The 13,031-nt window shown below is 34.4% G+C and overlaps 1 protein-coding gene across 1 annotated transcript in view; it reads left to right on the forward strand.

The window, feature by feature from the left end:
• The window catches only part of BEST4 (bestrophin 4), a 352,673-nt gene extending 349,569 nt beyond the window's left edge, over nt 1-3,104 (forward strand). Inside the window, exon 9 of the mRNA XM_044085335.1 lies at nt 1,211-3,104. Coding sequence (XP_043941270.1) covers nt 1,211-1,646 — 436 coding nt within the window. The 3' untranslated portion in view covers nt 1,647-3,104. The remainder of the gene's footprint in view (nt 1-1,210) is intronic.
• Nucleotides 3,105-13,031: the final 9,927 nt, after the last annotated feature.

Consider the following 13,031-nt stretch of genomic DNA (forward strand, 5'->3'; position numbering starts at 1 on the left):
CAGCCCTGGTGACTGACTCGAAGAAGTCAACAAGGTTGAGCAGGCATGATCTACCTTTCACAAAGCCAAATTGCATGGGGTCCAGAGTTTGGAGAGTTCCTTGGTTTCCTGGTTTAATAAAGATGTTTCTTGTTTAAAGAAAAAGCAGGAATTTAATAATTTATGTAATATTGCTTAGGTTATATGATATATAGCAATATATGTGAAATATAATGTTTATGTTAATATACTTGGATGACTTTTATATGAATGTAAATTTGCCTATGTCACAAGTGATAATTCAATAAACGTGTCTGAAAAAAAATAACTCTGTTTCATCCTAGACAACATTAACTCACTAATTGTAAAAATAAGTTTTGATGCCTTAATCAACCTGACAGCAATTTAATTTCCCTTAACATTTAAATAGCTACCAGTATATTCTCCTCTAGAAAATCCAGGAGCATCTCCACTATATTTAGTTAGCAAATAAAGTTAACTGAAGGGCAAATGCAGGCACATATCAACTATAGAAATTGCAGTAGTATAGCTTGTTCTTGACCCCAGCAATAGTTAACAAAGCTGATTTAATTCAGCAATATCAGCAATATAAAGACACACTTAGCTGATCATATTACAACCCCATTTCCTCCCAGATCAGACGCACAACAACCAGCTAAGAGTAAAGTGTGCTAAAATGATTGTCTAATCGTTTTTTAGAGATTTCATTTTTTTTCCTAGTGCACTGAAAATTGGAAAGGACTGGCTAACCATGAGTATTAGTGCATTTATGATCCACTTACTTACACAGTTAGTGTGATTTGTATGCTGTCGTCCAACTAAATCTGCATTCACTTAACAAGGGACTACTGTATGGGAAGGCTCTACTTTATCTAAAAAATATCCATGAACACAATCTTACTGCTATGTTTGAATGATGTGGCTTGCATTCTAATTTAACATTAATAAAGTGTGTACATGCATGTGAACACATGCATTCTTGTATTTTTAGTTATCTGCTATGGACATACAGTCTCCAAATGCAGTATATATAATGCTCTAGTGCATGATTTTTCAAATAGAAGACAAATTATTTTGTTTAGTAATGCATTTTATTACAAATTAGCTTACCATGTTGTTTTATCAGGGTATTATATATAAAAAGCTAAGAAGCATGAAAATAAAAATAGTAAATAAATCCTTTCCTAATGTGTTTTTCTTCTTTCATAAGGATCAGTGATGAACCAACCCAGAATCAGCAGATCGATCCACCACCCACACCGAGGGTTTACACACCCTTCTTCAGTCGATTTCGGGTCACAGCTGCCTCTCCAGCTGTCAGCCTAAAGAACTTTGGCAGGGGCAACTGGGGTAACCCCCTACTGCGACTCAGGGGGGACAGCTTCACTTCTGCAAATTCTAACACCCCACAGAATGAGGATCCCGATTCTGTTAAATGCATTTATGAGGAAGATTCAGAAGAAGAGACCGAGAAGGAGAGCAAATCCACTGAAGCATCTTCAGCAAACTCTCGCCTCACTGTGCCACGACAGCAGGAGATAACTTCTGAGTCTGATAAAAAAAAGACAACTCCAAAAGCATCTCCTTTAACCATTACTGTGACATCACCTTCAGAAGAAAATGTAGATACAGATCAGTCTGCCTGATGAAAATATTCTAGTTCACATTTTTTGACTCAGTAAACAACAAGGAAGAAAGGAGCATATCTGATTTACAGTTTGGTACCTTAAATTCAGCCGTGTAACTGAAGCACAAAATGCCACTTGTCTAAAGTGATGCCTTCTTTGTGACAACATAAGTTACAGTTCACAAAAAATCAAACAATACCTATTTTAAGAGATTTAATCAAAGCAAAACTTCCTACAGCTTCATCTCTTTAGCATCCCCATTTCCAGTACTATGCAGGGAAATGACAAATATTCTACATAATCAAAATTTTCTCAAACAAGGCACTGAATGATGATGCAGTGACTAGAATGTGTCATCAAGACAATGCATGCTTAATGGAAATGTTGCCAGTACATAAGACATTGACTTTTACATCCTTTCAGCATGAAATTCATCCCATCTCAGCTAAAACTGTACTAAGTAATATAGCATAGTAAGTAAGAAAATTAAATCATTTTTCCTGAGGCTGGACAACATCCACAACTCTGCTGTGCTACACAATACTGGGTGACTAAACTCGTAGAACTCATGGGGATAGTTCAGTACAGCTGCTTCCTTTATTCAGAAACAGATACTATGTTTATTATGTCATCTATATAGAAGAAAGGCAACCCATTGGCTCAGCTTGTTTCTGATTTCTCTTTTCCCCAGTTGCCTAGGTAAAGTATCTTTTTTGGAAGTAACTGGATAATACTTTGATCTGTAATCTGCAGCATGAAACAAATCTTATAGATTTTCTCTTGTTTACTTCTGCCACACTGAAACACTTTCAGGTGACCACGGTTTAGGATAACATCAGAACTTTAAAAAAAAAAGTTATGCAACAAAACTGCCATAGTAACTTTATTGAGAAAGATTAGCCAAAGACATCACAGCTGCTGTTATAAGAACTTGAAAACATCAGTGCCTAGCATGTAACAAGAATTTAATAATATAAATGCAGCTGTTAAATCAGATGCTACAAGGCAATACAGTTAAATTGCTTCCTATATTCAGTTTCAGTATTTCTGGGCAGAATCAAGATGACAGAAACATCAGCCAACAGGAGTCTCTAAGTACAATATAATGCAGATTTCACTGTTCACAATGCAGGAAGCACTTTTCTTAGAGTAATTGCATGGTCCTATTTGGTTCAGTACTGTACATATTTTTGATAGTGCATTTTAATTAAAAAATACTATGCACCATTATGAGCAGGCTTATGTTAATCTTAGCCAAATTACTGTTATTGCTACTGAACTACTCCAACCATAAATTTACCTGTTGAGCTTTCCACCTGAGTTAAGTCAATTAAAATAATTCTCCATGTGTTATAATGGGGCTATCAACAGCAACAAACTTATAACAGATTTTGTAAAAAATGGATAGGGGATTATTTTTAATTATGACTGGCTGTGGCATATACATCACAGATGTACAGTGGATATAAAAAGTTTACACACCCCTGTTAAAATGCCTGTTTTTTGTGATATAAATAAACAGACCACAATATTGTACATTTTTTATTTTTTATATTTTTCCCCTAACAAATTTGTTTGCTTTTCATTTGAATTGTACAGGTTATAGGTCACATTAAAGATGGGAAAAGTTTTGAAATTATTGATTATGGACTCATTTTTTATCACAAGAATCTGGCGTTTTAACAGGGGTGTGTACACTTTTTATATCCACTGTATCACTTACTGAATCACTCAATTCACACAACTGAGTACATCACAAACACAGCCTCTAGAGTTAAGTAGTCATCACAGTTTAAAGGCAAACCATACCTTTCAACATTTCTTCAGCAAAGTGTGTGAGACAAGGGGACAAAGTGCATGACTGACTACCCCTGAAACTGGAAGCATAAACATTGCTGAGGCAAGTGCAGCAACTTTAATGGCCTTTACTATAGAACATCACTCATTATGAATTTATACTTTAAAATGTCACTGGCTGTATGCAAACATGCAGTCGCTCCATAACATGGGGATTTCTTTTTAAAAGTCAGTAACAAACTTCATAATGTGTGGCAGCTGATAGTTAAAAAGACAGGTCTTAAAATACTGGTACTGAAAAGAAAATCTTGGATGAAGGTAAGTGAATAACCCTATCATACCCCGCTGAATGACCACTCCTGAAGAGCACAACAGCTCACATTGTCTGGTAGCTATAGATTTGGCTCAAAGTTTAGCCTACAAAAGAAGTGTGCTTAGAGAGAGCACATCTTGAACATTGTGTTAATAGAAAAGTTTTTTTCAAGATAAAGTGGTGGTTGAAACTAAGAACCCAGGTAATCTTAGCTGAACTCTGAAACTCGCTTGAAAGTTCAGCCCACAGTTCTCATGGGCTCAAACCTGGAAGCCCTAGCAAATGCATTTGGAAAGCAAAGCCATGTACTACAAGTCATTCACAAAAAGTTAAAAAAAAACTAAGGCTGATAATGTAACAACAGATATAGAGAAAAATCACAAGCAAAATAAATAATAAAAACTAAAGTTTTCCAACATAACTAGAAATACATTAACATAACAATCCAAAAATAGCTGAAAAAGGCAACACCGAAGTAGATAATCCTTTAAAACGAACTTTTAATCCAATTGATTATAAAGACAGTGAGCGCTTTCACGTTATCACAACGTTTTATCAGACTTTAAGTAAAAAACATTAACTGCCAACCATAAATAGTAAATTCAAACCCTTCTGGCCTATGGTTCAACAGAAACAATTATGACATCATGTTGAAATTTAAAATTTAAAAAGACATGCTTTATAAACAACATTCTTCGAAATATATACATAAATAAAGCATGCATCATAAGAAACACTTGTAAGACACATGTGCATTCAATATATATTAATATAATACATATATTTATAAATATCACAAAAAAATACACACTTTTTTTATTTAAATAAAATTAAAATTAAAGAATGTATGTAGTGTAGTTCATTCTAACAACTAACTAAAAACAGTATATACGTATGCTTATGTCTAAAAATCATTCACATAAAGCTGTGAAAATTAAAATACTATTTAAAGCGACTAATGTGCATGTGGTCTGGCTGATAAAAAAGGTTTTAATGTCATCCTATCATTCAGTCCACTCATTTTATGTGCTTGCAAGCGTATTATCCATCTACTTTCTCTACCCTCCGTGTAAGTCTTAACATTCCCTAATCTGCCTGATTTCTTAATCAATTCTAATGCTCTAAACTTAAATTTATGTGTCATACCATAGGTTAGCACATGTTTAGCTAATGCGTTCTTATCATCATTTATAGACTGGACCTTATGTAATTCCCCCACCCCTAACACCCATATTAATCTATTTGGTTTCAATCAAATAATAAACTTCCCCACTAGAATCCACAAACCAAATAGCAAAGAATCTACTCTTGACTGGATCTTTATAAATAGTCACCCAGATACCTATAAGGTAGGATCTCTCCCAGATGACATTAGTGATCACATGCTAACCTTTATCACTAAACAAAAGAAATATAGCCCAAAAAAGGACAATTTTGTCACCTATCGTTCTAAAAAACATTTCCATGCTGAGAACTTTATTAATGAACTAAATGCATGTAACTGGTCATCTCTGAAACTACTTAATCTAGATGAAGCAATCTCTTACTTCAATTCTACTTTCCTTCATATTCTAAATAACCACCCTCCTTTCCGCTCCTCTAGAACCAGGACAAAAATAGCCCCATGGCTCACAAAACAGACCAAAGAAAAAATGTTTCTATGAAATAAAATATGGGCAAGATGGAGAACCTCTAAAAGCTCTGTTGATCATCTATACTTTAAGCTACTAAGAAATGCTGTCAAAAAGGATATAATCTCAGACAAAAAAAACTACTACTCCCACCTGCAACATTCACACTCCAATAATCCTAAAAAATTCTGGTCTGGCATTAATAAACTTCTCAAACCAGGACATGCCACAACTCCTTCCCCCTGCTCTATTCCAAGTAGTAATCCTCTGCAAATAGCTAATGCCTTTAACAATTACTTCATTGAAACTATTCAAACATTAACTCAAACTCTAGTTCCCATGTCCCCCACTCCTACACAACACACAAATTGTCCCTTTCCCTCCCTTCATCTGCAACCTGTTCCCATCTCCTTTATCTGCAAACTCCTTCAAAAACTCAAACCCTGCACTCCCTCTGCTGATTGCCTCCCAGCAGAACACCTTCAAATTGGAGCCAAAGCCATAGCATACCCTGTTTCTATCCTGATAAACAGATCCATCTCTGAAGCCTACATCCCCTCTATTTGGAAATTCTCACATATAATCCCTCTGCACAAAGGTGGTAAATCTACTGAGATCTCCAACTACCATCCTATTGCTCTACTCTCCCCACTAGCCAAAATTATGGAAAAATGTATTCACCATCAGCTACTCCAGCACCTTCTCCAAAACAACTTGCTTGCTAACTGCCAACATGGATTTAGGCCCTTTCATAGCACTACTTCTGCCATTTTAACTTTTACTGATTGCATAAATAGGAATCATAACAATAACTGTCTCTCAGCTGCCCTATTTATTGACCTTTCCAAAGCCTTTGATATGGTCAATCATAACCTACTTATCAATGTGCTAAAAGCCCAATCTCTTGACCCACAAGCAATCCTTTGGTTCAAATCTTATCTGGAAAACAGACAACAAGCAGTACTCTGGGATAATAATCTATCCACATACCTCCCAGTAAGCACTGGAGTTCCTCAAGGTTCTATCCTAGGCCCTCTTCTTTTCTCCATCTTTATTAATGATCTCCATACTGTTTTTCCACAATCCACCTGTATACAATACGCTGATGACTCTACTCTTATCTGTACTGCCAAGTCTTCTTCCTCTCTCCACACCCTTACACAAAATGTATTTAACACAGTTGAAAACTGGTTCACACAACGCTGCCTTCTTCTTAACCCTAAGAAAACTAAGCTACTACTCTTTACTCCCACTATAAAATCTCCTCAGTTCCACTTCACTATTACCTCTGACAATGGAACCTGCATTTCCCGGGATTCTGCTGCCGAACTACTTGGACTAACTATTGAGGATAAGGTGACCTTCGATGCCCATGTTAATAATATTATAAAACTGTTAATAAAAATTAGGCTCCCTGTATAGAATAAAACCCTTCCTTACACCTCTAGCTAAGAAATCCATAGCCCAGACTCACCTTACTTCCACCCTTTTCTATGCTTCTGCCATTTACACCAATCTATCTAAGCATAATCTCACCAAACTTGAAACTAGCTACAATAACATAACCAGATTTGCCACTGGCTCTCCATACAGAACTCATCACTGCCTTAACCTTAAACAACTCAGATGGTTAGAACTACAAAAGCAACTACAATACAATCAACTTGTGATTGCACAAAAAATCCTGCACCATCCCTCTAATACTCCCATCCTTACTAATCTGATCTCCCCTTATAAAAATCTTTCAACACTACGCTCAGCTAATAAACTTCTTATTGCCTGCAACCCTTCTAATAACAAAGCAGGCGATTCCCTCTTCTCCAATGTTGTGGGTAGAATCTGGAACAAACTTCCAAATACACTCACCTCACTCTCATCCTCTGTAATCTTTAAAAAACACCTTAGAGACCACCTTAAAATACATTGGCTTTGCCCCTGCTCAAAGCCTGATTGAATCTACTTTTCATCTCTGCCCTCCCTGGTTCTTACTTTCCTGCTTCCTTAATCAATTACCCTCCCATATCTTATGAACAACACTATAACATGTTTCCTAATGTTAAATTGTTTTAGTTTTGATTGACTTCACATGAACCCTACTAAAGCATTAAGACTTGTTTAATTTTTTTACTTCTACTCTAATGAAACGTTACATTATTCACAATTTAGTTTTTCATGTCTTATTTTGTAATGTAAAACTAATCTTTTTTATAATATTTTGAATGTATTAATTTACTTATGTTGGAGCTTTTCTCCTCGGGCCTCTACTGAAAAGGGATATGTATCCAGCTAGACTAGCCCGGTCAACAAATGTAAATAAATAAAAATAAAAAATAAATAAATCTTCTTTGTTTATAGCATAAATATGCTCTCTTAAATAGTATTTTACAAGTGTTTCTTATGATGCATACTTTATTTATGCATATATTTCAAAGAATGTTGTTTATAAAGCATGTCTTTTTTAATTTTAAATTTCAACATGATGTCATAATTGTTTCTGTTGAACCATAGGCCAGAAGGGTTTGAATTTACTATTTATGGTTGGCAGTTAATGGTTTTTACTTAAAGTGTGATGAAACGTTGTGATAACATGAAAGCGCTCACTGTCTTTATAATCAATTGGATTAAAAGTTTGTTTTAAAGGATTATCTGCTTTGGTGTTGCCTTTTTCAGCTATTTTTGGATTTTTCTATGTTTATTCTGAAAGGCACTTTATCCAGGACTGACTGAGTGTTTGTCTTTTTATTTGGATATATTAACAGAATAGCTTTAAAATGCCACAAGATCAGAAAAGAAACAAACTACAACCCATGAGGTAAGAACTGAGAGATAAGGAAAATTAAATAGAAGAGGACAGACATAACTCAGACTTCAGTTATCTCATATACTACCTTCTGTTAATGTCAAAAATTATCACAAAAGGTTTCAACTGCCAAACATTAGTGTGTGCATGTAACACAAAAGTTGGACATACACATTTCAAAAAACTGCCCTGTATAATAGGTGGGAACAATACCCTTTTATCATAATGGCTACAATGTCTATATTATCTTGAAAAGTAAATGGCCTTACAGGTATAGACAAAAGGTAAAGAGTACTGAATTACATTAAGAAATGCAGAGTGCAAATAATACTGCAGGAGACACATTTGGAAAGAAACGAGCAGGTAAATTTGACAAAGAAAGGATTTCAGGTTGAATATTCAGCAGAATATCAGGGACAAAGGAAAAGGGAAGCAATTATACTAACTGCTAGACGGGCTCCAATAACGACAGAAGAGGGGAAAAAAAGACAATTGTGATAGATTTCTGATAATAAAAGGCTATTGTCAAGGCAGGAGGATTACACTGGCATGTATTTATATTCTATCAAAAAACGCTATTATTGAGCTTAAGAAAATCTGGGGAGAAATAAACAACTTTCAGAAGGGAATATTACATTTAGGTGTGGACTGGAAGTTGATTTGCAGTAGTGATGATGCATCAAGGAGACATAGAAGGTAAAAGATAACAAAAGAGGGTAGATTTATGAAGACATGTATGAAAATATTTGTATGGAACATGTGAATTCAGTAGTAGGAACACTGACAGAATTTACATAATATTCCCCAAAGTACAATAACTGGGCTAGACTAGAAACAAATTAATTTTCATATATAATATTTGCATTTAATTGAAAACTTTGACATGCATCCAATAACTATTTTAGATTATGCCCCAATAAGAACTGAGATAAAAATGCAGGGTAATGAAGTAAAAATGAGACACTGGTACTTTCCCACCTACCTGTTAAAAGAGAGGGATTTCAGGAATGGATAATGGAAATTATTCAAGAGTTATTAGGGAAGATAAAAATATTTTCAGAAGTTATATCTAGTAAGTGGGATAAGATGAAAATTGAGTTAAAACATGATAGAAGTAAGACAGAAAGAGATGTGGTTAATGAATAATATGAATAATAATGAATAATATGAATAATAATGAATAATATGAATCAGAGGGGCTGACAAAGGTTAAAGTATTACACAATAAGGAGAATCTCACAGAACAAGATGATGTGCAAATGCAGAGTGCTAAAGAGAACATAAATGAGTATTTGGATGGCTGTTAAGCAACTATTTTTTGACAATAACTCTAGAGTACAAAAACTTTTAGAACAACTTAGGCAGCAGAAAGGAGAAAAGGTTCTTGTTAAACGTAAGGAACTTATAACAAGAAAAATAACCAGATATACTGTAGATGTTTAAAAGATATTTTGGAAATTTTATGAAAATTTGTATAAAACTGCGAGATATGGAAATCAAGAAAGAGCACAAATGAAAATATTTATGGATGACTTAAGTATGCCAAAGTTAGAAGCAGATGAAGCTCAACAACTAACAGTTAAGATAGGAGGGGATGAGATAAAAATGATGTATAATCAATCTTCAGGAAGGTCACCAGCAAAAAATGATATTCCTGTGGAAGACAGGAAGGAATAAAGTGACAAAGATCTGGAAGATTTTGTTTACAGTATTTTAAAAGGAGGGGAAACAGCAACATCTTGGAAGAAAGCTGTGGTGGCTATATTACCTAAGGATATTAAAGACACATCAGATCCAGCTTCATACAGACCCATTTCAATTTTAAATCATGACTATAAAGTGTTTGTGTATATACTAGCTAAAAGAATGGCAAAGATGTTGCTAAAATTGGTAAACATGGATCAATGCAGTTTTATGGAGAGGAAGCAAACATTTGAGAACATCAATAGAACAATGATGATCCAGAGGGAAGCAGAATGTAAAAAAATTCCACTGTTGTTAGTTTTAATTTATGTACAGAAATCATTCAATACAGTAAGAAGTGATTTTATGAGTAGGGCAATGGAAGCATTTGCATTCTCTGATCCAATAATAATGTTAAATAGAAAGATCTATGAATGATTGGAGGCAAGAATTACAGTGGGAGGGTTCCTCTTTAATAACTTTTATTTGAACATTGGAACTAGACAGGGGTGTCCTTTCTCCCCTTCATTGTTTGCTTTACATGTAGAGCCATTGGCAAAGAAAATAAGGGACTCAGAAATGCAAGGATAAAATTTGTATGGTAATCAAGAAAAGTGGGCTTTATTTGTAGATGCCATTATTTTGTACCAGATAAAAATGGAAAAGGATATCCTAGTATTATGGAACATTACGTGGCCGCTTAATGTTTTTTGGGGATATTCAATTATTGAAGATAAAACAAAGGCTATAGCAGTGAGTTATGTATACACATACAAACTGATTCAATACCGACATTTATGGGGGCATAATAAGATAAAATATTTATGAGTATGAATTAAAAAAGGCTTCTGTTATGGCAGCTAAGGATATGTGGGAAGAGACTAAACAAAAGATAATGCAAAAACTGAAAAACTGGAAGCTCTTGTTTATGGATATTGATATGGATAGTAAGATACAAGCTATGAAAATGTTGTTAGACCCTTTAATTTTATATGTGTTTTAGGTTTATTTTTATCAACCAGAAGAGAAGTTGTGGATAATAACTAATAAAGAATTGAAATAATTTATCTGTTAGGGGAAGAGGACAAGAGTTAAGTGGGATAAGTTGATCCATCCAATAAAACAAGGTGGTTTAGAATTACCTGATTTGAAGGGATATTTTAGAACTACACAGTTAAGGCTCATATACATAACACAAAAAGAAGGCTATATTGGTATGGGATGATGATGAAGCAAGGGGATGTTCACATGCTTAAAAAAATAATAACCCCAGAGAATATTATATTCATTAAGTAGCAGAAAATATTCTGAGAACAAAGCCAAACACAAGAATGGAGAAAGAATTTGCCAATAGGGATGACTGAAAGTAGAACTACAGAAAATAGGCAAGAGAGGTCTGGAATTTAGTGGAGAAAACTGGCAAAGGGACCAAGGTACTGGGATCAAATAACTAGAGAGGAAAAGGTGATAGAGTGGGATGAGGCCAAGATGTTTGGACTGCAGGCTACAGACTGCCTTCCCTACCAGGGATTGATATCAGAGTATAGGCAAAGAGAAAGGGATGGGGGAATCTTAAGTGAAAGACCTACTCTGGTGGAGTTTTTAGTTGAATCTAGAACAGAAGCTGTTGTTAAAAAGGGATATTTAATAAGGCATACAAAATATTGCATGATAACTATGAGTCAATCACAGGAGGTTAGACATGATTGGGAAGAGAGACTGAAAAAGAAATTTACAAGGGAACAATGGGAGGACATATTTATAGCTCCCAAATGTTCAAAAATTCCAGAAGGTTTAGGATTTATGCTTTGAAATGTTTGCAGAGGTATTTTTATACCCCAAGCAGACTTCATAGACTTTTTCTTCAGGTAGATACCAAATGTTAGCGGTGTGATGGGGAAGAAAGATATAAACGAGGACATGTATATTTGGAGTATAATAAATTGTCAGATTTGAAAAATTCACTACAGACTACCCTGTCATAAATATTATGTGAGGAAATGGCTATCATTTTTAATTGTGACACAGGATCTGAATTACCTAGACATAGTAAGGCCTTATTAAGTTTAACTCTGTTGGATGCCAGAAAAGCAATTACAAGAAAATGGAAATCAGTGTCTAAACCAACTGTCTGAATATTACAAAAGAAATAAAAGAACTGGAAAGGGGAAGAAACAAATTACACAAAAATAAGTGGAAATTGTGTGAACAACATATGTTCATGACAAAGAGGAGGAGTGAGGTTTAAAGGAAGGCAGAAATTCAGCAATTTCTGTAATGTTAGACTGATGATAACTACAAAAAAAGATTTGTGATGTATAACGTATGCAAATGGAAAACATGTTAATATGATTTGTTTTCTTTTCTGTTAATGTATGTTTGGCAGTGTCTTAAGTGATAATTTAATAAAGGTGTTTAAAAATAATCGTAAAAGCCTGGACTTGTTTTATAAAATACTAAAATGGCTAGTTATTATACAAGCATTTTAAATTTGATTAAGAAATAAAATGTAACAGTCTTGCACAATCAATAAACCACCCATTTACATCCATGGGAAGCAAAAGTTGAGTTGGACATTTAACTTTCAGAACTAGACAAGAACATTTCCGTTATATATCCTACACCCAGATATGATGTTTTGTTCACTGTTGGAGCAGTAAGGACATCTGAAGTTTACATTAACAGAAATCTGCAAAACTTGAAAAATTAGCAGATCTTCCATGCCTTAAAAGAAATGGAGTTCGTGTGAACTTTTTCAATAAAAAAGCACTTAGAAAAAGAAGCATAAAATACTAATTTGTCATATCCTGCTGTGTATCACAAGCAGAATATAAAGCAGCAGCTTTCAATGTGGCTACAAGATCCTTTTTTGATACCATACTACTAATGTATGCTCTCCACATCTTCAGCCAATACCTGCTACTATTTGTTTTCCTCTCTTGTGTCTTTCTATAACATTCTCATATTTCTAATAATCATCAACTCTCTCTCTTTCACGTCCTTAATTTTCCCTGCTCATTACTTTTCATCTTCTCATTCTATTCCTCTGTCTATTTTGGCAGCAGAATGTTAATTCTCATCTCCATATATTATTAGAAATACAATCAATATTCTGGATAACTATATATTAATTTACTTGACATATGTTATCCACTTCTGCTGTGCATCTTGCTACTTGC

The sequence above is a fragment of the Protopterus annectens genome, chromosome 10.part0 (assembly GCF_019279795.1).
Source record: "Protopterus annectens isolate FY-2018-M chromosome 10.part0, PAN1.0, whole genome shotgun sequence".
NCBI lineage: Eukaryota > Metazoa > Chordata > Ceratodontiformes > Protopteridae > Protopterus > Protopterus annectens.